Source organism: Chelonoidis abingdonii, chromosome 20 (genome assembly GCF_003597395.2).
Source record: "Chelonoidis abingdonii isolate Lonesome George chromosome 20, CheloAbing_2.0, whole genome shotgun sequence".
NCBI classification, from domain to species: Eukaryota; Metazoa; Chordata; order Testudines; family Testudinidae; genus Chelonoidis; species Chelonoidis abingdonii.
Genome location: NC_133788.1, coordinates 22,480,987 through 22,507,890, shown reverse-complemented (window position 1 = coordinate 22,507,890; position 26,904 = coordinate 22,480,987). Strand labels below are relative to the sequence as shown.

Below are 26,904 nucleotides of genomic sequence, written 5' to 3'. Positions count from 1 at the left end.
CTGCAGTCCCTCCAAGCCCGCCCACTGCAGCCCCATGGCCTGGGCTGAGGGGGTCCCCTCGTACCCCCTGCAGCTCCCCACAGCGCACACGCCTCACACAGGACCTTAAACCCCAGAGTAACCTTACGTCAAATGGTGCTAACCCCCCGTGTCCCCCCACCCCTGAGAACACAGCAGCCCTGTGCTGAGACAGGGCCCAGGCCCTCCCTGCGCCAGGGTGGGGGCACTGGGCTTCGCTCGGTCTGCGCAGGAACAGACTTCCAGGCATGCCAGCGCAGGGGGGGGCGGCCTGGTGAACACGGCTGACAGGCCATCCCCTGCCTCAGGGGACGTGCCGCCCGGCGAGCAGCCATCACACAGAACCCAGGGCAGCAGCGGGCACTTGGCTCGCTCCCAAAGCTGTGATGGGGCAGGGACCTTAATCGCCCACAACACCCCCCGCCACACACACACCAACTGTACAGCAGGGGCTGGGGTGCCTGGGCACAGCTGGGCAGGGGGGCCCGGGCCCACAGGCTGCAATCACGGTGGACACCAATAAAGGTCTTTACATTTGTCTCTTAGCAGATGCTGGCTACACCAGAAGTTGGGGAGGGGGCCCCAAGCCTGGCTCAGGCCCTGGGGGTAGGACACAGCTGGCCACCTGGGTTTGGCTTGATTGATGGCAGCCAAGCAGGAACCTTAGCTACCCCCCGGACCCCAGAGACACCTGGTGCAGTGACAGCTGGCAATACAGCACCAGCCCCACTCGGGGTGCTCTGCCCACGGTGCAGCGTGCCAGCCACTCAGGAGGTAGGGGGCACTGAGTGCTGGGGGCAGCTGGGGTTACCCCAAATCCCCCTGCTAAGTCTCATTTCCCCTGCACACCAAGGTGCCCCCCAGGCAGATTGGCACCACCCCAGCTCCCTTTGTGCCATGGCAAAGTGCCCTCCTTGGGATGGGCATTGCCATGGCCCCAGGCACTGGGGGCTGGGAGAGCTGCAGCCCTGAGGGTGATGTGCCCCCTCTGGCTGGTGCATAGCAGGAGCAGCCCCCCTCGCTCTGCTGGAGGGTGAGCGTGGGGGGGCTTACTCCTGGGAGACGCCCCAGAGCATGGTCTGCGCCTCCTGCTCATTAGCCGAGAGATTGTGTTGCCTAGTGGTTACAGCACAACACTGCTGGGCTTCAGAGGCCTTGCACAAGCCCTGCCCGGGCAGCCGCTGCCATGGGGTGGGGTGCGGACATCCAGGGGGCTGGCTGCATGCATGGCCCCCTCTGGGCAGCCATCTCCCCACTGCAGGCAGCTGGGGGGTGCTGGGCTAGATCCTGCACCAGGAGCCCCATGAGTCAGCTGGGCGCTCATGCTGGTGGGGTGGTTGGCACGGTGCCGGGAGCCCTGGGGTCACCCCCCCGCAATGCTCAGCCCCCACACCAGGGTCAGAATGCAGCGTTTATTGCTGAGGGACAGGTACAACACCAGGGGACCAAGAACTTGCAGGCGACACGCAGCCCCCAGCACCACCAAAATCTGGGTTCTGTAGCAGGCCTGGCCCGGCAGCAGGGAGAGCGGAGTCCCCAGGGCCAGGCTGCTGCTTAGGGGCACCTCACCAGCGGGGATCTGGGCTGACCCACACACACGGCTGGCAGGGTGCCCTGCATGGATGGGGCAGGCTGGGCTGGGGGGGCTTTCTGCCCCCTTCTGCTTTGAGGGCTCCCAGCTCAATGCCTGCCCATCCATGGCTGAGGGGAGTCCCTGAGCTCACTGTGTGCTGCACCCCACACAGCAGGCCTGAGCAATGCCCTCCCAAGAGCCCAGCCTTGCCCTGGCACCCAACCATGCAGTGTGCGCTGGGAGGGGCTGGCTGCCAGGGCCCTTGCCCAGCCTGGGTTCCTGGCCCATGCGATGTCCATTGCCTGGCACGAGTCCCCACTGCACACATGCCCGGGCAGTGGGCTGAGGCTGCTGGCTGGAAACCTTCCCACTAATGGGGCCGAGTGGGAAGATGGGAGCTCATCACAAGCAGGCCTCTGGGCTACGGAGCAGCTCCCCAGGCCAATCAGTGTCAGGGGCCCAGGCCCTGGGGGAGGAGGGCCAGGCAGAAACGGGCAGGGCAGGGGGCTGAGGGGATGGGGACCCGGCCGGGGAGGGCCAGGCAGCAGGCAGGGGGCCCAGCAAGCCCCCACAGTGCAAAGGATGAGGATTTGCCCATAAATACGTTGCCTCAGAAGGCTGGGCTCTCTGAGCCACGTAACCACCCGCTGTCAGCACCTGGACCTGGCTGGGGACGGGGGCAGAGATAGCAGCAGCTCAGGGTGGGCAGCCAGGGACCTTCCAAACAAATACCTCCCCCTCTCCTCTGCCCCCCACAGGGCTTCCCCACACGTCAGCCACAGGGCGGGAAGCGGAATCAGTTACAGCCAGGGAGGGAGAGGGGGGTCAGCATCTGTCGCTGGCAGAGGCCCCAGGGAGCAACCCCTAGAGCCGAGCAATCCACCATCACCAGCTGGGCTCCTTTGCAGACTGCCCATGGCACCAGGGGCTGAGGCCTGCCCGCAGGGGGCCTGCCCGCAGCTCCGGGGCCAGGGTAAAACACGTCTCCCAGCTCCTCCCCTGGGGGTTGGATTTAGTCCTGTCAATAAGGCTAGGTCTGCTGGGGGCTGCGATGTGGGGGCCGCTAGGCTGTGCCGTTGGTGAATTTGCAGAGTTTGTTCTCCAGGTCAGAGATGCGCTTCTCCTGCGCTTGGACAGTCTGTCGCAGGGATCGGATCTCCTCCAGCAGATCCTCCAGGCTGGGCCGCTGCAAGGTGGCGAGCAGGGGCAAGGGTCAGAGGTGGGTCCACCTCTCGGGAGTTGTGGGGGGGCCCTGGTCCTTCTCTCCCACCCCCAGCCAGTTACCCTGTCTCATCCTAATCTGAGCTGTGCACATGGGCAGCACAGCCCTTCCACAGGGCTCTAGAGCCACCCGAGCCCCAAGAAGAGCTGCCAGGGCCATGGCAGGGCCCCCATGGCTCCCCACTCTGGCAGGAGGGTCCCAGAGAGGGGCTGTCAGCAAGCTAAAGAAAACCCCCTGCCCTCCAGCTAAACAAGACAAGAGTCAGTGGCCCGGCATGGCAGGAACCTGAGCCCCAGCCTTAAGCAGTGACTCCCCCAGGCAGCAGCGAGAGTAGACTGTTACCCACCTGGATAGTTTAGAGGGAAGCCAAGGGCCCAGGCTGTCCTACGGTGCCTGGCTCAGCAGCCCTGGGGTCCCCTCCCACCCCTGCCAAGAGGGGTCAGAAAGAACCGTCCCCTGGGGGACCCGCCCCTCAGTCCCGGGTGAGCCTGGTGGGGTGCTTGGCAGGCCTTAAGGGGGGGCGCCCGCCCAGGCACTCACCGAGAAATTGGCATCGCAGGTGGAGTGGCTGCGGCGCGGCACCATGGGAGGTTTGTTGTCCAGGATGTTCTTCCTGGTAACCTTGAGCTCACGGTTCTTGAGAGGCACGTAGCCATCCCGCAGCGAGACGAGGATGGGCTCCGCGTCCTTCCCCGCCAGCCACTCGGCTGCCTCGAGTGCCGGCTCGGGGCCGGGTGTGTCGGGGTACAGGTCGTCCTGGAACAGGTCTGACTGGAGGGAGCAGAGGGGCCGGTGAGAGCGCCAGGCCTTGGGCCGCCTCCCTGTGCCCCATCGACCCCATCCCATAGCCTAGCGCCACATCAACCCCGCCCCTCCCCGCGCCCCATCGAACCCGCCCCATAGCCTAGCGCCACATCAATCCCGCCCCATAGCCTAGCGCCACATCAACCCTGGCCTTCCCTGCCCATCGACCCCGCCCCATAGCCTAGCGCCACATCAACCCTGCCCTTCCCTGCCCCCCATCGACCCCATCCCATAGCCTAGCGCCACATCGATCCCGCCCCCCCCACCCCATTGAACCCGCCCCACAGCCTAGCACCCCGTCTACCCTGCTCCTTCCCCATTGACCCCACCCCTCCCCATGGCCCATCTACCCCGCCCCATAGCCTAGCACGTCAACCCTGCCCTTCCCTGCGCCCCATCGACCCTGCCCCATAGCCTAGCGCCCCATCTACCCCGCTCCTTCCCCATCGACCCTGCCCCAAAGCCTAGCGCCACATCAACCCCACCCCTCCCCGCGCCCTGTCTACCCCGCCCCACAGCCTAGCACCCCGTCTACCCCGCTCCTCCCCCATCGACCCCGCCCCATAGTCTAGCGCCTCATCAACCCCACCCCTCCCTGCGCCCCATTGAATCCACCCCACAGCCTAGTGCCCTGTCTACCCTTCCCCACTCCCCACAGCCTGGCACCCCGTCTACCCCGCCCTTCCCCGTGCCCCACAGCCTAGTGCCACATCTTCCCCACCACACAGCCTAGACCCCTCTAGCCCGCCTCTCCCCATGTCCCAGGAGCCCCGGCCACCAGGGCTGTGAGGAAGTGGGAATGTTCTGGCTGTGTTCTGTCAATGCTGAGTGGGAAGGTTGCAGGGGGTTGTGCTGGGACTGCCGGTCGTGGGGAAGGGAGGACACCTGAGCACGTAACATGAGAACCCAGGACGAGGGTTGGAGGGCAGGTGACACCTCTGCCCGGGACACTGGACAAAGGCTGGGGGAGGAGCCGGGGCGAGGCTGAGTGAGAGGCTGGAGGGAGTTTCAGTTTGGAGCTGGCTGGGAAATGGAGGGGGGTCCCTCGACGGGGCTTGGGCTTCCCAACGGGACTGTGGCCTCCCTGGGGCCCCCAGATGGACCTAACCAAGGGGGTCCTGTTGTTTGTACCGGCAAGACCTGTCTTGGACTGTGTTCCTGCCGTCTACATGAACCTGTGTGTTACTGGCTGGCTGAGAGTCCTGGTGAATCGCAGGAAGTGGGGGTGCAGGGCCTTGACTCCCCCACACTCTGTGACAAGGGCGCAGGGCCCATGGAAGCAGGGGCTGGGGGTTCCCCCAGGACTCACCTTCCGCGGCACAGTCATGACGATGGGCTCACACTTCCGCTCATGCAGCTTGAAGAACCTGGGTAAATGGGGGATGTGGTTACAGGCCTGGCTTGGAGCCCCCCGACCTTCCCACAGCCTAGCCCCCACTCCCTTGCAATGGCCCGCCCTCCCCTCCAGAGCCCCCCAAGGCCCAGCCCCTTCCCCCATGGCAGGGAGCAGTGACTGGCCCTCCCCGCACTCCCCCAAGTCTGTGCCAGGGCCCAGTCCCCACCCTGCCAGCAGGCCCCCTGAGGGTTATGGGCAGGGCATGGAGACACTCCCAGGGCTTAGAACTGACAGGGACTGAGGTCCCGCATGACCTACCATGGGTGGGATCCAAGGACTTGTGGGGCAGTAGCTAGCGTGAGCCGTGCCTCCCCGGCCCCCTCACCTGGCGATCTCGCACTTGCTGACATCCAGGCCCCGCTTTGGCATGAAGCCCATGCCGCGCTGCGGCTCCTTGCTGCTGTACGTGCTCAGGTAGTGCACGTAGGGAGCCTCAGCCGTGATCTCGAAGTAGCGGATGCTGCTGTCGCCCTGTGGGTGGGCACAGGCAGGGGCATCAGCGCTCGGCCATAGCATCCCGCACGGCCCCGCTGCTCCCCACAGCCCATGGGGAGGAAAAGGGACCCGATGGCACAAGGGAAGGGTAATGCCCTGCATGCTGGCAGGGCACTGGGTGCGGATTTGCCCAGGGTACCCGCCCCCAACCCCCAGCCACTCAGGGCACCGGGCTGTGTCAGGGCCGGCCTGGTGCACCGTTACCTTGCCGCACAGGTAGACGATGCTGGAGTCGGGGTCGTAGAAGGGGAGCAGCACCCCGTTGCTGGTGTCCATCTCCTGCAGCGCGATCGGCTCCTCAAAGTTTTCCTGCGGGGGAGGAGGGAGCACGGGTGAGGGGTGGCAGGGTGGCCCGAGCTCGTTAGCCACACACACACACACACACACACACACACACGTTAGTAACCCAGGCCCGGGGCAGGCCCATCCCCTTCGGGTCCCTGGCACCAAGCAGGGGACAGCTCTGCCTCTTGGCGGCTGGCCCGGTTCTCCCTTCATCTCCTCCCAGCCATGTACGAGGGTAGCCAGTGGGGCCAGCCAGCCATGGGGCCAGCCCGCTCTGCCCTCCCTGGCCTGCCTCTGCTATTCACCCTCCTGCCCCTCGGCCAGGCTCACCCCTGCCCCAGAGAGCTGTGTCCCGGTGCCCCCGCCACAGCAGCAGGGGCAGCCTAGGGGGTGGGGGCTGCCTGTGAGCATTCCCAGTGCCCCACAGGACAGGCCCTGCCCTCCCTCCCCTTCCCCAAGGAGCACCTGTGCCCCCAACCCCCGGTCTGACCAAGCCAGCTCTGCTCCTCCATCCCCCCTCCCCGCCGGCAGGATGAGTTTTCCCATCCCAGGAGCATCTGCCCCCCAGCCCACACCTGGACAGTCTTGCTCCCACACTCTCAGCATGCACTGCAGTTCTAGTCCTCTCCACTCTCCCCCCTCCCCATCCCATGCAAATTCACATCACTCCAAGCCCTGGGAACTTGGCATCATCCCTACGGGACTGCTCTGCCCCTGCTGTGCCTGTGACTCAAGAGAATAGTGTCCTGCTCCAAACAGATGCAAACGATGGGCACCCCCTCCCCCCAGCACTCAGACTAGCCCCGTTGCTGCTTCCCAAGGCCCCTGGGTTTGTGTTCCCCACCCCACAGCTCTGACCCCTGGCCCTTCGAAGGAGCTGGGCCTGCCTTGGCTCGAGAACTGCCAGCTGCTGAAACCAATCTGCCGGGAGGGCTCAGTGTGGGGTTGGGACTGGGGGAGCCAGCCTCTCCCCCAGGAACCCCGCTGTGCCATCCAGAATGCCGCTAATGGGGGGATGCAGGGACGTTACCCGTGGCAGGCTGTGAGCTGTGCCCACGCTGCATCCCAGGTGTGGCCCTCACAGGGTTAATGACTAGCCCCCTCCGTCCCTCAGAGAATAAGCCTCCTGCCCCCTCCTACCCCTCCCGCAGAGGCCAGCTGCCATGGCTCTGGTAGCTGCTCATGGGGTGTGGGGTGATGATGCCCAAGTCCCAGACGAGCACCCCATGCAGTGGTGTTACCGGGTCCCACAAGCCCAGCTCCCGCTGGCTCATGCGGGTAAAGCCCGTGGTAAAGATGTGTCCTTCCCGTGTGAAGACGGCCCGCATGGGCCTCATTCCTTCGTGGGGGGCAAACCTCTCCTGGGGAAGACAGGCAGCGTGTTACTGGGGGGGGGTGGAGCTCCACCGCCCTGCCCCTACCCCTGCTGCCAAGGCCCAGCGCGCGGGGGCGAGAGAGAGCCGGGTGCGGCGCACGGGGGCCCATGTCCAGCGAGACCAGAGGCAGTGTCCGGTGTCCTTACCCCAGCCACTAGGGTGCGCTGCAGCAGAGCTGGGAAGGGAGTCGGCCCAGGCCACAGAAATAGAACCCAGGAGTCCGGAGTCCACCCCCTCTCATTCTAGCCCTCCCCAGAGTGCAGCATCTGGGGTGGTCCCTGTAGGCCTGGCGCGTTTGAAATGGGGCGAAGGCCCGGAGGGGGCTGCAGTTTCTAACAAGCTGGGGAGCCCACCAGGGGAGCCTGGGGCATTTCCTGTTCACACCAGCTAAGGTGCCTCTGTCACGCTGAGCAATGGGTCCCAGGCTCCACGCTGTCTCCACCAGGCACAGACACTCGCTGGCAGAGCACCGGCTCACCGCCTCGCCAGGCAGGCTAGACAAGAGCCGTGGGCAAGGCCTGCGGCACGCAGCAATCGCCTTCTCCTACCAGGTCCCAGAGCGCCAGCTGCCGCTCACTCATCTTGCTGAAGCCCGTGGTGAAGATCTTGCCATCGGCCATGAAGATGGCTCTGATGGGGCGGGCGCCTTCATGCGGCTTGACTTTCTCCTGGCGCCGGCGGTTAGAGGGTTAAAACCAAAACACAGACACACACCAAGCTGTTAGTCCGAGGTGAGCCCCGCATGCAGGCAGCATGGCACGGCCCTCCCCCGGCCCTGCAGCCCAAAAGCTGCAGACACTCAGCAAACCCCAGCCCTGAGCTGGGCAGTGGGTCCTTCTGGGGTGGCAGGGCTGGATGGGCTCTAATCCCCCCAGAGGGCACAGAGCAGGGAGTCGCAGGGTGAGCTTCACCACCTGGTCCTGCCCTCTATGACCAGAGGGGTCTCCATGCTCTGCCTCTGCCAGCTGTGGGCATCCATTCTGCCCCCTACCAGTCAGCAGGCAGGAGCTAGTGCCCTGCTCATGAGCCCCGAGGGCAGCCACGCCATGGGCTCAGGGCTGATGCTCCAGCTTTGCAGGGCCCAGGTGCGATCCTGGTGACGTGCACGGTTACAGGCAGGAACAGCTGGGCATTAGCGTTCAGAGGGAGGGAGGGAGCTGTGGGACATGGGGTAACCGCACAGCACAGCCATGCTCCCCTGGGGTGATGGGGGAAGCTGGGAGACAGCCCGACACCTTGGGTTGGAGACACTGACAGCAGTCTGGCTCCAGCTCCCGGGGCGGCAGGGAGGGGAGAGGCACAGGTTGCTTGGAGCACGGGGCGGTGCATGCACTCCACGGGCACGGGAGAGCTCCCGGCAGCAGCGTGCGAGGGCCTGGCTGGTGCTGGAGGCGCTAAGGACTCACCGCCACCACCTGCTGCTTGCGGGGGTCGATGACGCGCACGTGCTTGTCCTTGCAGGTGGTGACGAGCAGGCTGCCGGTGCGGTTCCAGCACACGTTGTAGATGAGGTCGCTGTGCATGTCGCCCAGGGTCAGCAGCATCTCGCCCGTGCCCACGTTCCACAGGATCAGCAGGTTGTCTCCGCCTGGGGATGGGCGGGACGGGATGGGCGTCACTTAGGGGCTGCGCTCAGCCCGAGGGTGCAGCCCGGGGACCCTGGGCGCCCGGCCTGGGGGCCTTACCTGCGCTGAGCAGCACGTTGCGAGCCGTGGGGTGCCACGTGATGATGCCCACTCTCTTGGAGTGCCCCTCCAGGGTGACGATGGGCTCTGTGATGTTCCGCATGGGCACGTAGTCGGGGATCTGCCAGACCTGGCGAGCAGGGAGAGCGAGCGGCGGTGAGGCTGCCCTCTCCGGGGGGTCACAGCCAGATGCTATTGGGGGGGCTCATCCAGGCGCCTGCGGGGGCCAACGGCTCTGTGACATTTATGGGCTCAGGAGCTGTGAGCGGCTAAGAGCCCCAGAGCCAATTTACTTCTCCCTTAATCCTCTGGCACATCCCCCTGCCCCAGGCAGCTGTGGAGAGAGGGACGGTGGGACCCACGCCTGAGCCCGGGCAGAGAGGGCACTCAGTGCCCCCTAAGACACAGCCTGGGCCCCCACTCCCTGCCCCCCCTCGCCAGGGAGCGCCCCGAGAGCCCAGCGGGCAGCGCTCGCTGTGAAAGGGAACGGGAGCACATGGGGTAGGAACCCGGGGATGGGCCCCCCAGGGACATCCCTTCGCTAGCATTGCCCTGAGGTGCTGGGCTGAGGATGGCTGGATCCCAACCCGGCCTGGCTGAGGGGCCGATGCCGTCAGCCCAGCCCCTGGGTCTCTTATTCCCGGCTGCTCCCACCCCTGGGGAGCAGCCGGCTGCACTAGGAGGGCTTCTGCCGCCCCCGCGGCCAGCTGCTAGCAGCAAGAGGGAGCCACGGCCGCCCCGCCCGATCTTCCCCCGCTCCGGCGCTGCCTCCCATGCGGCTATTCTTAGGTGCTGAGTCAGGCAGCGAGCGCTGCGTCACCCACACCGGCAGGCACCAGCACCGGCACGTGCCGCCTGGCTAAAAATAGCCCCCACACTTCCAGTGACTTCAAAAGGAACAGCACTGCCAGAGCACTGCCCCCCAGCCGCCTGGTCCCTGCTGCAGCCCCCCAGCCCCCGGTGCAGACCCCCAGCCCCCTGGCCCCCGCTGCAGATCCCCACTGCAGCACCTCTCCAATGCATTCACCCCCCGCAACACCCTCATCCCCCTAAACCAACCTTGTCACCCCCCCAGAGTGCACCCACCCCTTCCCGCCCACAGCACCCTCCCCTCCAGTACCATCCCCCAGCCCATGCTCCCCATTCCCCCCAAGCGCCCCGCCCTGTGAGAAGCCCTGAGCTTGGCCCCTAGCCCTGCCCCCATACCATGACCGTGGTGTCCTCGGAGGCGCTGGCAATGACGTTGTCGTTGTGAGGGCACCAGTCAATGTCCAGCACGGGCGCTGTGTGCCCAGTCACCAGGGGATAGTTCTTATCCACGCGCCCTGTCTGGAACACACAGGCAGGGCAGTGAGCAGGGGCCAGTTGGCAGCGCCCTGTGCCTCCTGCCTCTGCCCCACAGCCAGTGCCCCCTCGCGCTCTGCTGTGCCCGCAAAGGGCACTGAGCTGCCCGCCCCCCAACTGGCAGTATGGGGGGAACGTCCATGGGCAGCCAGCGCTGGGCAGAGGGAGCTGACAGCAGCTGGGCGGAGCACAGCCTCCTCCCCTAGCCAGGCTACCAGCTGCAGTGCGTTGGCCCCTCTCACCATGCCCTGGGCCCGGCTCCGGGACCCCTCAAGGGGAGGGGGGCTCCAGTGACTGAGCTAGGGGGTGTCAGCACAGATCCCAGTGGGACAGGTGCCCACGTCTCCACACAACTAGCGTCCTCGGCACTAATCGCGCCCTCAGCAGAGGGGCCAGGGCCCAGCTGGGCCCCACACTCGAGTCTCCCTCTCCCCCAGGACCAGGAAGAGCAGGAGGGCTCGCCTTCTGGTACCCCCCAGGCAGGCAGAGACCGGCAGTGCCCTGCACCCACTGCCCAGCTGGCTTTAGATGAGTGCTGTCAGCAGGAGCGTCTGACCCACAGCCCAGACCCTACCTCCCTGGAGAGCAGCTAGCGGGTGGCAAGGGCACTGGGCAGGGACCACACTGGGTCCCCTTCTCAGCCACGTGCCAGCTTGCATGCAAAGAACGGGCAGAGCGTGGGGAGATGGTGATGGGTGCATGAGGGCAGTCGAGGTCTAGTCCCAGCGCCAGTCACCCCCTGGCAGGAGCAGGGGCAGGGCGGAGAGGGAACACAGGGCCCTGGAAAGGGCTTGCAGGCGGAAGAGTGGTGCCCAGGTTTGTCACTCAGACCCTGGGCATAGCTCATGCTCAACCCGTAGATCTCAGAATGCTGCTCAAAGCAGCATCACCCCCACTGCACAGAGGGGAAACTGAGGTACAAGGCAGGGGATGAGTCTTCCCCAAGGCCCTGCAGTGAGTCAGTAGCAGAGCAGGGAATGGAACCCAGGAGTCTGGACTGATAGTCCCCAGCAGGCCATGCCTCCTCCCAAGTGGGCGGGGGCTTGGACTCAGGACTCCTGGGTTCTAAGCCCAGCTCTGGCACCAACTCGCCATGTGACCGCGGGACAGTCCTGTCCCCTTGCTAGGCCTTAGGAGGGAGCCCCACATAAGCAGCTTCTGACCCACCTGCCCCTTCCAGTGAGCTGCCACACCAGGGCAGCGCTGTCCAGCTGGAAATAAGCTGTGGAAACAATGACCCCGTGGTTTCCTGCTGTCCCCTCAATTGTTCCTAGTATGAGTCACACGTTATTGTGAGCACGGCCTCCCCGCGTCGGACAACTGCTCCAATCCATCTCTGCCCAGAGCCTGCCTGGCCACAGGCAGCCCGGTGCGGGGGAGGCAGCCAGGTCAAGGGCACAGCCCGTAGGCTCTGGTAAATGGAAACTCCAATGCCCAGAAAGGCTGGTGAGCACAGGAGGGGGGGGAGCGGAGGGGTCCCAGGGGCAGGAGACGGGCAGGCAGACGGGGCAGTGCTGGGGACCAGACAGACAGAGTGGATACCACAGAGGATAACGGGGGAGCCAAAGCGTAGCCTGGGGAGGTGAGGGGACAGCAGGAGCAGGACAATGATCTTACCAGGGTAAAACATCCCAGAACTTCTGGGACACATCCCTGCACTCGGGGCCAGGGCAGGATCAGGCCCAGTTCTACAGCCCCACTGCTTAGCCCAATGCCCACTCACAGCAGTACCCCATCCACCTGCCCCACTGACAGGCTCTGCTGCAGTCTGGCTGCCCCCAGCACTGCTCGAGGGCTAGCAGGAGCCCAAAATTCTGCCCCACCCTCTCTGCTCCTCCTCCTGTCTCCCAGCCAGGCTTCCGGCCTGCTCCCCCGGGCCCCCAGGAGGAAGGCAGCACAGGATGCACCTCCCCAGCCCTCTTGTCTCATCGGCAGCTCCTGTCTGCTCACTCATGGTGCCTGGATGGGGGCTGGCTACAAGAGCCATGGAGCTGCCCAACCCTGGGCCTGAAGGCACCTTCCTACCGCCCTGGGGCAAGTCACCCACACCTCTCTCTGCAGCTGCAAAACAAGCCAGTCCCCAGAGCCCTGATTAATTCCCTGAGCAGCTCCTGGCACTATGTGCCAGCTGGCCAATCCTCCTGCTGTTACCTGCTCCAGTGCCCGTTCACACCCCCGGGGTCACATGCCCAGCCGGGGCCAGTCACTCTCCAACCACCAAGTCTGTACCCAGAGGTGTGGGGCCCGAGCCCACCAGTGGACATGAGGGGGTTCAGAGTGGCTGGCTGGGAGAGGGCACCATGCTCTGGGAGGGGGCCTGCGGGCGCCCCACAGGATGGCAGCTCCTGCCCGCTGGCTCCTCAAGAGCTGCCCCAAGTGCTGGGGAAGGCAGGGGGGTTCTCTCGCTAATACACCCCATTCATGGCAGCTGCTGCCTGAATGGAGCTGCCCTCAGCCAGCATGGCCAGAGGAGCCAGGAGCCCGGCTGCTAACCCCTTTGCCTGCGAGCTCATGCCAGAGGGGTGAGGGTAGAACCCACCCACGTCCCGTGTAGGGAAAACCCCACAGCAGGGCTCTGCTGCGGGCCCCTAACCAGCCCCAAGCACAGCACATCAACCTGGCCCAGTCCTGGGGCTGGCACAGGGGGTGGCGGCTTTTGGCAGCCTGAGGCTGCTGTGAGGAGCCAGCGGGCTGGGAGCTGGGCTTTGTGCTCCTGCCCATGGCCCCACAGCTCCAGGGTGCAGGCGTCACAAAGTGCTGCCTGTGCCCACCCAGCTCCCCCCATGCCTGCACTCAGGAGGGGCCGCGGCAGGGGCAGCCCGTCCGGCGGGAGCCCGAGAACCGGGCAGCCCGCAATGGGAATTCAGACCAACGGCGCCGTGCTAGGACTCTCCCAGCTCCAGGCCCAAGGCTGCAACAAAGGCCTGGCTATGCTGGGCAGCTGCTCCCGTGTGTCAGCCTGGGGGCAGGGGCTGGGAGATGCCCCCCAAACCTGGCACTGCCCCCAGCCAGGCCAGCTGGACTCACACGCGGCTGAGTCTGGCTGCCAACACAGAGGGGGCCGTGGCCCAGCGCTGCTTCGCGGAACTCACCGCTCCCTTCTCCCTGCACTGTTGCTCCTGCTTGGATCTGCCAGCCAGGGGCCACCATGCAGGCTGAGCTTTGCACAGAAACATGCCCCTCTCGGAGGCAGCCCCCGCCACGGCCTGCCCCCCCCGGGCCCTGGCGGCTGCCGTCCCCTCCCCCCAGCAGCCTGGAGCATTATACAGCACCCAGCCATCTTCACCAGTGCTCGACTGCGGGGAGCCCAGCACGTCAGCGGGATAACCCAGCCCCAGGCTCCCGCCTCCTCCCATGCCAGCCACTCACTCACCTTGGCCAAGGGTAGCACCATGAAGGCCCCTCCGCCGCCGGACTCCACAATGATGGCCACGAACTTGGGGTTGACAGCGCAGAAGGAGCTGTCCCAGGTCACCTTGGACACCCGGATGTCCTCGTACATCTGGTCGGCCTTCACCGGCTGCCCGAAGACGTGCCGGAACTTACTCTGGCGCACCACCCTGCGGCTCATGGCTGGCGGGAGATGGGGGGTCAGCGAGAGAGCAGGCCCCCAGTACCGTCATCCCTGTCCCATCCCTGCCTGGCCTCCCCAGCCATCCATCTGCCTCTAGTCCCCAGGACACAGCAGGCCCCTGCGAGCTCCAACCCGGCAGAGCTGTGGGGGAGCCCCGGGCCAGACTAGCTGGTCTGGGGTCCATGAAGGAGTGCTCTCTGAATGTGGATTCCAGCCTCTCTCAGAGGATCTGGCTGGAGACAAGGTGAAGGGGCTGCTTGGCGTCTGTGCCCCATGGCGGGACCCACGCCGCAGAGCAGGTGCTGGGAGGCAGCCCGCAGCAGGGCAGAGCAGGGCTGAGGAGTTCCCAGAGTGCCAACCCCTCCATCCCAGCTGCAGCAGGAGCTCTGCAAGCGCCCTTAGCCGCGGCACCGTGCCCCCATTAGAACAGCAGCAGAGACAACACATGCTGGGGAGCCAGGCAGAAGGCAGCAAGGCGGAAGCATCCCCCCTGGGGCTAGCAGAGCTCTGCTTTCCCCGACCCTCCCTCTCTCCTGGGACAGAGCAGAGGGACAGAGCCCAGCCCAGAGAGCAGCTGCAGCCCCATGGGACTACGAGGCTCTGGATCCCTACTACCCTGGGTCAGCCCACTCATGGTCCCACGGCCACTGCTCTGGCCAAACCCCAGCCCTGGTCAGGCAATGCCATTCAGACTCCCTACCACCAGGCCCCAGCAGCCTGCTGGATCAGAGATTTTGCCTCACTTCCTGCCCCAAACTGCTGGCAGCATTGCTGTGTAGGCATTAAACAAACCATATCAGCCTTCAGAGATGGCTGCATGTGTGTGGTGAGTAGATGGTTTCCCACCCCAAGAGTTCTGGGTCCAGAGAGCCCAGGTTCACGGAGGGGGAACAAGGGGGGGCTCCCCTGCCTAGGTGGGTGGAGCCGCGGAGCATCACCACCATCCTGGCAACTGTGACAATGCTGCCCCCCCAGCCATTACATGGGGGGCCCCCAATGCTGCCCCTTGGTGGGAAGCGTCAGCAGCACCATGGTGTTGGAAGGCCCCTGTGGCTCCGGGCTGCAGCACGTCTGTCTGCAAGTGCATGGTCCTGCACCCTGCGCTGGCCTTACTGGCACCAACTCCACGGGTGCTCTGGGACTGGAGCATCCAAGGAAACAAAATAGTGGGTGCTCAGCACCCACCAGCCGGACTTGGGGGAGGGCGGAGAGCAGCGAGCGGGCAGGGGCCTCGGGGAGGGGAAGGAGTGAGGGTGGGGCTGAGGGGAAGGGGACTGACGGGGGAGGGCAGAGGTGGAGTGAGGTGGGGCCTTGGGGGAAGGGGTGGAGTGGGGGCAGGGCCTCAGGCCAGAGCAGTGGTGGAGCACCCATGGGGAAAAGTAGAAGTGGGCGCCTATGGCTGGCCTCCCACAGAACAGTCAAGGGCAGAGTCTCGGGCCTGATCTTCGAGGCGCTCAGTGGCCAGGGCTCAGCGTCTCTAGAGGGGCCTTTGGCTTCGGGCTGGGGACCGAGGTCCATAACTCCACCCCTCGGGCCCGTGGAACTTTGCACCACCAGGGCAGAGCCCAGCTGGGCAGCAAACAGAGCATCCCACGGGCTAGTCCCAGACCGCGGAACAAACCCCCAGGAACTCAGGGCCACCCCAGACTCCCCAGGGGCCCTGCTTCCACCTGTCTCTGACCCAGACCCGGAGCAGCGTGGCCGGACGGGGAGGGGAGGAACAGGCTGCGTCGCTGCTCACACGGCTCTCCCCGAAGGAAGCACGTGCTGTCGCAGGATGGTGCTCTGACACCGCGTGCAGAGAGCAGGGCAGTGGGCAGCTGAGACATGCAGTGGTCTGGGGCTACAGGGGCCATTGGCCCCCCTGGTGGGGGGCTGGGGAAGTGGCCACTCGCCTGTAAGCTGTCTGGGCTGTTAGTACAGCGCCTGGCACAGGCGGGCTCTGGGTGTGACAGCCACGTAACCAGATACAACAGGCACTGCCAGGGTGGAAGACGGTACAAAGCGGGGGGAGGGCAGCCTAAGGGGACGTCTCTCCACATGAGTCTGAGAGCACAGAGCCTGTCTTGGTGTGCACGCGCTCACCCGCCTGGCGCTCCTCACGGCCTGCCATGGCTTTGCCGCATCCCATCCCCGAGGGAAGGAGGAAACGTGGATTCCCGGGAAGCCATCTGCTGCCAGGCTGTTGCTGGGCTCCGTGGGAAGCTGGCATGGCCAGGCCAGCATGGCCCCACACGGGACGGTTTCCAGCCACCTGCCCCTCTGAACGCCGGAACCCCTGGGGGGCTGGCGTTCTCCGCCAAGGCTAATCGGTGCAACAGGCCAACCCCTGGGCAAGGGGCAGCCATGAAATCGGACATCGCTGTCAGCCCTGCCCTGTCACGCTGTGCTGGGGCCCTGCCTGGCCCCCTTCCCATCCCCTCCACGCCACGCCACGCCCAGAGGAATGAACCTCCCAGAGCCACTGAGCCATGTTAGGCCAGATAACAATGCTCAGCCTTCTCAAGCGCCCACCAGCCTAGGGGCTCCTAGTGCCAGCGCGCTGCCCCACGTCACCCCACTTCACAGGTGGGGAAACTGAGGCAAGGGGAGGGCCGTGCCTTCCCCAAGGTCACCCAGCAGGCCAGTGGCAGGGCCAGGAACTGAAGCCAAGTCCCCCGTGGCTTGCTGCGGTTCATCCCTTCTGCCGTCAGCCGTGTGGCCAGAGGCCTGCGCCCAGCCGGGCCAGGGGGAATCAAGCCCATCGTTACCCCGGGCTCGGCCTTCCCCCGACCGAGGCTGCGTCCCGCAGCCGGCGCCACTCGGGGGTGCCAGGGCAGCGGGCGGGACTGCGGGCTCCCTCCAGTAGCTCCCAGCCCCCGGGGCCGGCTCTGCCCGCACGACCCCCCGGGCCAGTGGACCAGCCCCCCTGGCCCCACCTCGGGTATTATCGAGCCGCGCCCCGCTGCAACCCCGATGGGCAAAGCGCCGCCCGCCCACGGGAAGGGGCCTGGGTCGCCCGCCGGCACAGCGCGAGACGCGCGGCAGCAGAGTCTGAGAGACGCGCGCGGGACGAGCGGGTCACTTCCTCAATATAGGCACGTCGCCTTGCCAGCCGGGCCGCGGTCGGCGGCCCGCAGGGGACCCCGCGACCGGGCCGGGGCCGAGCGACCGAGCCGAGCCGGCCCGGGCCCCCCCACCCCGCAAGCGGCCCTCACTGCTCCGGGGCGCTCCGCTGGGGCTCTCGGGCTGCCGGGCTCCGCGGCGGAAATGGACGAGCGCTTTGCGGCTCCAGCCGGCCCAGGCCGCGGCAGCTGCTTGCAGCCACAGTGCGCCGGTGCCCGGGGCGCCAGCTGCGGGGGCGGAGGGCAGGCATGAGCCCCCGTGGGGGCGGGCACCAGCTGCTGCCCCGCTCCAGGGAAAGGGTGATCCCCCCGAGCCGCCCCAGCCCCAGGGGAAGGGTGATTCCCCCCAGCTCACCCCCCAGCCCCAGGGAAAGGGGTGCCCCCCCCCAACTCTGCCCCAGGAAGGGCTGCCTCCCCTTCAGCCCCAGGGAAAGGGCTGACCCCCCGCTACACCGCCCTCTCCAACCCCAGAAAGAGCTGCTTCCCGCCCCACCGAGCCACCTCTGCTCTCCCACTCCAGCCCCAGGAAGAAAGCTGGCCTCCCTGAACTGCACCCCAGCCCCAGGGAAAGGGCTGCCCCCCAGTGACCTCTCCCTGCACCCCTAGGCAGCACCACAGTGGGTCTCACCCTTTCTGGCAAGCAGGCCAGCCTGGCAGTGCCCAGCAGCTATGTGTGGGGAGACAGGCTCCTGTTGGGGGGCGGGGGCACAAGAGGATGGAGTAGCTCTGCATGTGTGGGGCCGCTTGGAGGGTTTGGGTGTCACCAAAACAATCCATTTGACAAACCTAAGAGCAAAGTGCTAGTCCCCCCCACCCCCGCTAGTCAGAGTGGGGCCAGTCCTAGGGGACAGTGAAATCATACAGCTGATGGGCTGCCGTGGTGGCTTGTGGGCTACCACACCAACACTGAGTGGTGGGACCCCCCTGACAGCTGGAGCTCACTGCAGCGCACAAGGCGGGGTGGACAGACGGGGCACAGCAAGCTCTCAGCCAGGCGCCAAAGCAGGCAGCCACCAGGGGCCAACGCACATCAGACTAATGAATTCACCCTCCCACCCCCGCAGAGGCCACTGTCACCCCCATCATGCATAGGGAAACTGAGGCACAGGGAGCGTGGTGGGGTCACCTGGAATAAAGCCCCACAGCCCCATCTCTCCCTCTCTGCTCCGACCGCCAGGCACCGCTGCATCAGGGCACATCCTGTGCGTGAGCCCCATGGCCTGTCTGCATCCCCTGCTGGCTCCAGCAGGCTGAGCACCCAGAGGTGAAGGGGCAGCATCTTGACCCTGTGGGGTGGGATTGGGACACAAGGTAGGAGAGGAGAGATTGCTTTGGGAGTGGAGGTGGAATATGGGGAGCAGCCAAACCACCCTTCACACAGCAGCGTTGAGGTGACCGCAGCAGCTGCAAAGCAGGAAGTTTGCTGGTTGCTGCAGCTTCTCACAGGGGCAGTGGGGGACAGCCCAGCCCTGCCTGTCAGCACCTGTGATAGGTCAACTCACCCGTGGGTCCTGCACCAGCGTCCAACCCCTCCTACAAGGCACTGGAGTGCGTGTGCACTGTCACAGCCAGCCCACGGTCCAGACCACGCACAGCATGTGCCACCCCACCGGGGCAGCCCCTAGAGCCCCCCGGGGAGACTGGCGACTCTCAGGCCCAGACAGACTAGGCCAAGGGTGAGGACCGAACAGAGCCGGGATGGGCCCAGGGCCAAGCAGCAGAGGCAGGAGCAGAACCCAGGTGTCCTGCTTCCAGGGCCTCCCCCTGGCAGTGCTGCCCTGTGCTGCGCTGGGCACTATGCTAGATGAGCTGGGACTTTGAACCTGCTGGGAAAATGCAGCGTCGTTAGCACAACTCTAGCTCAGAGGGGCTGGGTGGGGAGGAACAGGCCCCAGGTCCTGCTGGCGGCAGCCAGCCCCTGCTGGACACAGCATAGCCAGAGCCGTCGGCCTGGGCCCCGGTGCCAGATGCCACCAGCGCAAGGGATTCTGGGAGAGCCCGATGCTACTGGGGCTTGGTCTCTGCTTGGCTGCAGCCCAAGAGCAAAGCCACAGTCGGCAGCGTGTTCCGGTAACGTTCCCTGCAAACCCTCAGCACAGCAGGTCCAGCCTCCTGCAGGGCTGCAGCCGCCCCCGGGGGATTAAGGGGATTGTGGGGCTCAGGCCAGCCAACGAGGGAAGTGGTGCCCTGGCTCCAAGAGCAGCGAGGGCCCTACAAGGGCACCGAATGCAGCTGCATGGGGACTGGGAGAGGAGAAACGAGACAGACTGGGCACCCCCCCAAACCCTCCCACTCCCAGCACCTGGCCTGGGGCGGCACTGCTAGTGGAGGGCATGGTCACCTCAGGAGCTGTGCCAGCCCCTGGGGGACAAGGGCAGAGCCCCTGAGCCCCTGTTCAGTAGAGGGCAAGGGGACTGTATGGTGGGGCAGCGCCTGGGCCTGCCCTGGCCCCATCTGTACACGCTGCTCTTTGGCCTCTCTGCTGACCCTGCTGCAGGTGGCTACCGCAGAGGTGCCCCACAGGCCAGCAGGGACGTGAGCACCCTGGCTGCACGGGAACCACCCTTGTCTCCCACCCAGCTCCCAGATAGTCCATGTGGACGCCTGGGCTCCAAGAAAAGGCTGCTGGTGCCCAGCACCTCAGCTTCACCCTCCTCTGGCTCTCGCTGGCCCAGGCAGGTCCTATGTCCTGGGGAACTGCAGCACTGGGGGAGGTAGGAACATCCAGGCATTCAGGGAGCAGGTGAGAGGACAGGGCCATGGGAAAGCTCCAACCCATGGCCCCTCTTTCACAAGAGATTGAGTTTGGAGCCAGCTCAGCCCAGCCACTCCCTTCCATCCCATTGCTCTCCTCTGCACTGCCCGTTCGCCAGCCGCTGCAGTAACTCTGGCCCTGGCGTTAGCAGCCGGTGCAGCAGCATTGCCTGGTGTCCTGTGGGGAGAGCCGGCCAGTGAGAGGGCAGCTGGCCTTGGAGAGAGGCTCAGGCTCTGCCCCAAGCGGGCAGCAGACAGAAGAGATGGTGCTGTGTAAAAAGGGGATTTGCTGAGGAAGCTGGGCAGGGAGCCCAGCTGCGAGGGGCACAGAGCATCAGATGGGCATGTTTGCCAGGGGACAGAGGGATGGCAGTTTGGGTGGCTGAGGAAGGGGTTTTGCCCTGCAGGTGCTCGCATGTGGACTCACTGGAAGGAAGTGCAGAGGCAAAGGGAAGGGTGATGGCTGATGCCCATTGGGGTGCTGGGGGGTTGTTGGAAATCTTTTTACTGTGCTGGTGATTTAGTGTCCCCCTGGGCGAGGATGGGGTGCTGCTTTCTAGTGTGGTGGATTTGTTCTATTGGATGTTACTTTATATTATCACCTTCCCCCTCACGTCCCAGTTTGGGTTTTCCCTTGCTAACGGTGGAAGGTTCTCTCCATGGGGCTGCGGTGCCTCTGTCTCTCCTCCCCACAGGCAAAGCCCAGCCCAGGCCTGGGCAACTGCATAGCTGCTTGACCCACCATGCCTGCCTGGTGCCAAAGGCAGGGGGCTGGGAACAGCCCGCCAGGGAGTTACCCAGCAGCCTAGGGCAGAGAGGGGACAGAGGAACAGGCACTCAGGTTGCAGCCGTTCCACACCTGGGTTAACTGGGAGGTGAGACTAACACGGACCATCACATACCTGAGCTCAGCCTGGCAGTGCCTGGCTAACAGCACCCTGCTCATGCTCACTACTCCCGCCCGTGGCATGCACAAGATGGCTCACGTTTTAGTGCCATGAACCCCCCACGGTACCAGCACTGTTCCCCTTCCTGCCCCCGGAAACTGAGGCACCCACACATGCTTCATTCTCAAAATAAAAATTTATTCAGTAACAAGAACATTGAATCTGCACATCAGTGCAGGAGTTCACATTTCCAAACAGCCAAGCACGTGGGTACGAGTCTAGGACCAGTGGGAACATCCCAATGGCAGTGGAAGATCAAGGGAGGGTACAAGACGAACCCCCCCCCCCACAGTCTGGAACTCTGTTTCCAGCAGTCTCTGGGGCAGGTGCTGCAGGGCCCCTGTGAGGGAGTCAGCCTGGCTGTGAATTCTGGAGCAAGAACAGTTCCTACAAACCAAAGCACGTAAGTCACATTTGTAGGAAAACAAACAAACCCAAAAGGCACCGGCACGTGTCAGGGCCAAACAAGGATCTAGGTGTGCGTGGGCCGAGCTCCAGCCTCCCAGCGTGTGTGGGGGGAACCTCTGCCAGCTGCAAGGGGTTAAACCTTGGCCCCCTTCCTGTCTCCCGCACCAGCCAGGCTCCTGCAGCTCCTCCTTCAGGAAAGGGACGTGGCATTCTCTTGAGCTGGGTCACCCTACGTCTTGGGAGCAGGTCACTCACCATAGGGGGAAGCATCATGCACCCCACTCCCAGACAGGTTGGGATGCTGTTACTGGCTCAGGCGTGTGCATGGGAGGTTGGATTCCCTGGCATGGCCTGACGTGCGGGGCTCAGGCTTTAGACAAGTGTGTTGCGGTTTAAACCCCACGTCCTGATCTTGGCTGTAGTCTGGAAGGAAGCCTGAGGTGGCCCAGGAACAGCACAGAGCTAAATCCCACCCTGCTGAAATAAAGCCGGGAACTGGACCCAGGCTGACCTCAGCATTAGGACAAGCGCCTGGAATAGGCCACCATGAATGAGCAGAAGGGAATTTTTTTTTTTTTTAAACACATTTTCTTGAGCAGCTCAAAGAAAGCTACGCATCAGTGAGTCAGACCAGTTCACGTTTCACGCACGCGCACACCCGATCCGGGAGGACCGAACACCATGGCACCCTCCGTGCAAGGCTCGCATGGCAGGCAATTGACAGTATATCCAGAGCCCGGCAGCAGACGGATTGGGGGGCTGAAATATTGTCCAGGAGTCAAGGGCACAATGTAAACAACGTAACCTCCAAGAGCTTTGCAAGAGATCATCAGAACAGCTGCTTTGTACAGAAATGCCCTTTGTAGATCTTTAAACATTGGCCACGAGCCCCCTCATCAGTTACGCTGCTCAGCGGCGGAGGGGACCGGACATGCTGCTGCGTCCTTTCAGCCAGGACGGCACCTGCTCTGCCTCGGCCTGTATCGGTTCCCAGACCGATCACCTGGGGCGTCTTGGCCAGGCCACTCTGTAACGACAGGCTCCCAGATCCCAACCTCCAGCCATAAGCCAGCAGCGGGCGGAGAAGCCACTGCTCACTCAGGTGTGCCAGAGCCAGGCTGGGCTAGAGATGGGTGAGCCGATTCTGGCCTGACATCCCAGTGCTGTGAACAGGCCGACGGCTTCCCGGGGTCCAGCCAGAATAGCCGTGCTGCACTCGAGCCATAGGTGCCCAGCACCCCCACAGAACAGGGAAGGGGCAGGCACCAGCTCTGTGGGAAGATTCCTGAGCCCCTACTTCTCTTCAACTCCCCCTTCCGTGCTCCCGCGGGGACTCTCGCAAGCCAACAGGCCGCGTGCTGTGCTGGCTAATGCAGCTCTGTACGTTTGCACTCCACAAAGCCCAGTGCTGGATGGCAAACAGGGCACTTCCCATTGTCCTTCTCACAGAGCAGTCCCAGTGTCCCTGGCCCACTGTCTGCATGGGGCAGCGTTTCAGCCACAGCCCCTCGCAAGTGCTGGGCTCCTCTCGACCACCTGCCTCAACGCGACAGTCGCTGCTGCTACGTGATGAACACTGCGCAGACACTGGCGCTCAGAACCGGCCCTGCTGGATGCTGCTCCAGCCGTGAGTCCTGGCAGGACCCAACTGAGTTCTGTTCTCAGTGACCGCAGCACCGTCTGAGTCAGGCATTGCCCGTTTCACCTCCCCCTCAAAACTGGTGTGCGCACAGCACCATCGAGCCCGTAACGCCGCGCGGGGCAGGGCTCAGCCCCATTGCAATGAGCAGCTGCTAAGAACTCCGGGGGTTTGCTAGTTACTTGGGTTCGGGCAGGATGCGTAGCCAGCGCGGTTAACAAAATGCCAGACCCCACCAACAGCCCCCTGGTGGCACAGCACTAGCACTGCAAGTCGGTGCTCCGGCTTGTCTACAAAGCGCAAACTAGCTGGAATTCGCTAGAGGGAACATTTGTGAAATGTGCTGCTGTGCACCACTGGAAACCAGCCGCCAAGGATCAGCTGAACCCTGCCCTGTGCTCACGCTCGACCAAACCGGCTGAACCTCAGAGAGGCTCTGAAACACCATCCCGCCAGTGGAAGAGGTAACCTCCTACAACAGGGGCTCTTGCAGGACTTAAGGAAGATGGACACATCATTTGGCAGAAGTGGGCAACGGGCTCTCACTTGCTGGGAGGGAAGCCAGCTTCCAAAGGGAAACCCACTCTAGCGTTTGTGCAGAGGCCAATGAACACCACTCAGCTGGAGGCGAGTGGTTGTTTTCCAGTTTACAGAATGCAGTCTTGTCCTTTCAAGAAAACAATGTGAGAAATAACAAAAATTATCTAGATAAATACCATATGTACACAACTGAGGGGGGAAAAGGAAACTTCCAGACAAATCATTTCTCCAGGTTAAGTGTTAAGGTGAGAGCAGAGTGAAGGGAAACACTCTGCGTCAATGGGGGAAAACATTATGTAACAATTACATCAGCCTTCGGGTTTGAGAGCCAGCTGAGTGTGTATGTGAGTGTGGGGAGAATCACTCAGGCAGTGCTGTAAAAACAGCTCTGGGTGGGGGAGAGAAAGGTGAACAGATGATATGGCCATTAACTCAAAAGGCCCACAGCAGTATTCAAGTAATGAAAGGGTTAAAACCCTATAAAATTGTTTGTTTTAAAAGAACACACGTCAGTTTCCCCCCCAATTGCTGCTGCTAAACTGGGTTCTTTTAGATTATGAAATTCAAATGAATTTGGCAGCCCCAGGCTTGGAGCAGAAGAGAGGCTGGTTCTGGGAGGGGTTGCTGTTTGAAGTCTCTGACTACATTGGTCATGATCAAGACACTTTGTGCGGGGTGTGTGTGTGTGTGTCACATTGGAGGCACTCCCTGGAAACAAACCATGCAACTTTGGGCACATTTGCGTTCCAAAGTTGGAGCCACAGCGAGAGACTAAAAAGCGCAGCCCAGCCATCAGCTGCCTTTGGACTACAGGCACAAGCCAACCCGACGGGTTTGCACTGAGGCAGTTTCAGAAGCAATTTGTCACTGTTGTGGAGTTCCAGTTAGCTCAAAGTGGATCAAAAAAAGCCACGAACAAATCTTGGCACAACCCTCATATTTACACCAGCTGCCACTCTGATAACTGCCTCAGCTAGCACCAGTTTGTGTGTGTGTTTTCAAGTTATTTGTGATTTGGGTCCAATCTAACCTAACCCTCAAGATTTCACCACACAGAGATGAGCCAACTGCCAACAGCAATTGTCACTTACGAAAGGTGTTCTTTGAAAACAAAGAATATTTGAGGTTATTTGAGTTAAAAATAATTAAAAAAATAACAAACCGTCTTGCAGTCAGAGTCCCACACAAAATACAACCCAAACCTACATGCGCCAGGAACAGTAAAATGACAAAATATATAAAATTAACGAATAAAGTGCATGTTCCTTAGATATTACACCTGCCCCTTGTATGAACACAACGACATGGGTTTTGTTTAGAAAGAAGTCACAGCCGAGGGCTCAGGATCACATGGTATTATAGAACGGATTGCTTGTCCGCCTTTTGTCGGTAGCCTTTTTCAGTCTCCTCAGAGGGTGAGTTCTACTGCGTTGATGTCTAGGTGCTCCAGCCAGGCTTTGAGCTGGGAGCTGAGAGTCTAGTACCTGCGTCTGTAGCAGTGGAAGACCCTCTTCAGAGCTAGTCAATCTAGGATCTGTGCTGGGATACAAACTCTGCGGAGCTGAGCCAAACTCTTTGGCATACTGCACGGGCGGCCTCTCCACCGGCTGGCTCTGGACAATGCACTCAGTTGTTTTAAGCTGCTCTACAAAATGCTTGGTGGGCTTCGAATCCTGGCGAATAAGGGGAGAGGAGGCACAAGGCTTTTCAGGTGGGCCTTCCAAGCTGTGCTCTGGCAATGCACCACGCTTGCCTTGGCCAATCCTGGGGGAGGCGGTCAGCAAGTCAGGACAGGTCAGGCTGGCATGGGAAGAGGCCAACTCCCTCTTGGTTAAGTCATCTCGAGAGAGTTCCAGGCAGCCCAGCTTGGCTAAGGATGCCGAGCGTTTCATCTGGGACGGCGTGGTAAGCCCCGCTTGCCGTACCCGGGCCTCAAGTTCCTTCGCACGCTGCTTCACTGAGCTGGGAGTCTCACTGGGGTCTTTGATGCTGGGGCTGTTGGAACTGTGAGGGAGGCCACCGGGGAGGAAAGAGTCATCCATGGCTTCAGTGCTGTCACTGATAAAATCCAAGCCCTCGTTGCTCAGCTCCACGAAGGCACTGTCACTCGCCTCGCACAGGACGTGCCTGTTCTTTGAGAGGCTGCTCGGTGCCACTGGCTCATCGTCCGCACTCGTGCTCTGCTCCGTAACACCCTCCAGATGAACTACGTGTTGGTGCCAAAGGTCATTCAGGCCCACTGAAGGCAAGCACCTCACCTGGCCAGTGACCGAAGAGGCATCCAGGTTAATCGGTGCCGCACCATACTCTTCCTCGGGGCTGCCCAGGGTGAAGGTGGCCAGCCCGATCGCCTTGTGCTCTAGTACGGAAGGGTTACGCAAAGGCAGAGCATCTGGATGTACAGGTGCCGTCTCAGCGCACACCGAAGGGTTCAGGTTTTCATCTACTGGAAGCAATGCCACTGCGTTCTCCAGCGTGCCCTGCTCACAGCTGCTGTCACGCTCACGGAGATCAGGTGACGTGCCCATGTGGGGGTACTCGATAATTGCTATCCTCTTGGGGAGGTGACAGGGCAGGGCGGGCTCCCCAGAGCCATTCAGCGACACCACCGTCCTGAGCACTTCCTGCTCAGCACCAGGCTCTGCCAGCGGAGGCTCCTGAGCAGGCTGCACAAAGAAAGGGGCGAGTGGTGGGGACAGGTGCGTGTCCCCCGGCAGTTCAGGGCCATGAAGCAACGCACCCTTGGCTACTGGGCTCTTTGCCCCGGCCTGGTCACTCTCATTCTCTCTATGGGCAGGATCCAGCTCCCGCGACAATTCCTCGGTCCTGCCCTTTGGTGTGAGCTCAGCAGCTGCAGAATCATTCTTAGAAATCTTGCGAGTAGGTAGCAGGCACATGAGGGGAATGTGCTGGTGCTCTTGCTCCTGTCTCAAGCGTTCCTCAAATTCCAAGGTGGCACGTTTAACAGACCCCGGACACCATTTCGACCCAGGGTTCAGACCCTGCACTCGAGGCTCCTGCTGGTCTTCTGCGGGATCACTTTCTTCCACATCTGACGCACAGGTAGGCGATTGGAAGGTGGGGACACCTTCCTGGTCTGGTTTTGGGAGGTCTTTTGCTGTTTCCTGCTCTGTAGTGCAAGCTCCTTCACTCTGCTCAGCCTTCCCAGGTTTATTTTCAGATGCCCAGACCACCTCTACAGGCAACTCATGGACGGTACTCCTCTTTGGTGCTTGGGCATAGTTGGCTGAGCCCTCCATCTTCTGCTGGCACGGTCCTACGCCCTGGTTGATGGATTCAATTTCAGTTATGATTTCTTTCACAGAGATTGCATTTTCCGAGTGTGATCTTGTGAGAGGGCCCAGAGTGATGAGTTCAGAGATGTCCTGCAAACACAGAGAGACTTATTACAAAGTGCACAGCAGCCTTGCTGACAGAACACCTGCAGTCAGACAGCCTGAACTGCAATGAACACACAGACAAGAAAAAGAGAAAGGCCCTGGTACTAATGCAGAGTAGTAGGCGCCAGGATCTCACTCTGAGCAGGCAGACTGGGATGCTCACTATTGGAGCAGTTCCAGAGGTGCTCTGGTCTCAAAACTTTCCAACCAGGATTTGCCACTAGCCTAAGGCATTTAGATGCCAAACTAGCTGAAAGGCTAGGAGATTTAGGCATCCAACTTCCATGCGCTTCTTAACATGCACTCGAAGGCAAAACTTAGGTCATTTAAAAAGAAAAT

The 26,904-nt window shown here is 62.7% G+C and overlaps 2 protein-coding genes across 6 annotated transcripts in view; both read right to left on the bottom strand.

The window, feature by feature from the left end:
- Positions 1-1,424: 1,424 nt before the first annotated feature.
- On the bottom strand, positions 1,425-13,769 carry CORO6 (coronin 6). 4 transcript variants are annotated; one of them, XM_032788776.2, is made up of 10 exons: positions 13,572-13,769; positions 10,061-10,183; positions 8,855-8,984; positions 8,576-8,757; positions 7,718-7,837; positions 5,713-5,817; positions 5,339-5,484; positions 4,927-4,984; positions 3,354-3,584; positions 1,425-2,777 (listed from the first exon to the last, which is right to left on the bottom strand). In XM_032788776.2, the coding sequence occupies exons 1-10, from the start codon at positions 13,767-13,769 to the stop codon at positions 2,655-2,657; spliced, it is 1,416 nt and encodes a 471-aa protein (XP_032644667.1). In that variant the 3' UTR covers positions 1,425-2,654. The 4 variants fall into 4 exon arrangements, with proteins under 4 accessions (XP_032644667.1, XP_032644666.1, XP_032644668.1 ...); XM_032788775.2 differs by lacking the exon at positions 7,718-7,837 and adding an exon at positions 7,035-7,154; XM_032788777.2 differs by lacking the exon at positions 7,718-7,837.
- Positions 13,770-20,694: 6,925 nt separating this feature from the next.
- Positions 20,695-26,904, bottom strand: part of SSH2 (slingshot protein phosphatase 2) — a 150,394-nt gene continuing 144,184 nt past the window's right edge. For both annotated transcript variants that reach the window (XM_032788778.2, XM_032788780.2), the window contains one exon: positions 20,695-26,550. In XM_032788778.2, coding sequence (XP_032644669.1) covers positions 24,511-26,550 — 2,040 coding nt within the window. In that variant the 3' untranslated portion in view covers positions 20,695-24,510. The remainder of the gene's footprint in view (positions 26,551-26,904) is intronic.

Excerpts from the sequence above, each read along its gene's own strand:
- CORO6 (XM_032788776.2), bottom strand. The coding sequence starts at position 13,769 with ATGAGCCGCAGGGTGGTGCGCCAGAGTAAGTTCCGGCACGTCTTCGGG. Across the intron at positions 8,985-10,060 it reads CCGAGGACACCACGGTCATG|GTCTGGCAGATCCCCGACTA; the intron begins GTATGGGGGCAG and ends CCTGCTCGCCAG. Across the intron at positions 7,838-8,575 it reads GCAAGCAGCAGGTGGTGGCG|GAGAAAGTCAAGCCGCATGA; the intron begins GTGAGTCCTTAG and ends CGCCGGCGCCAG.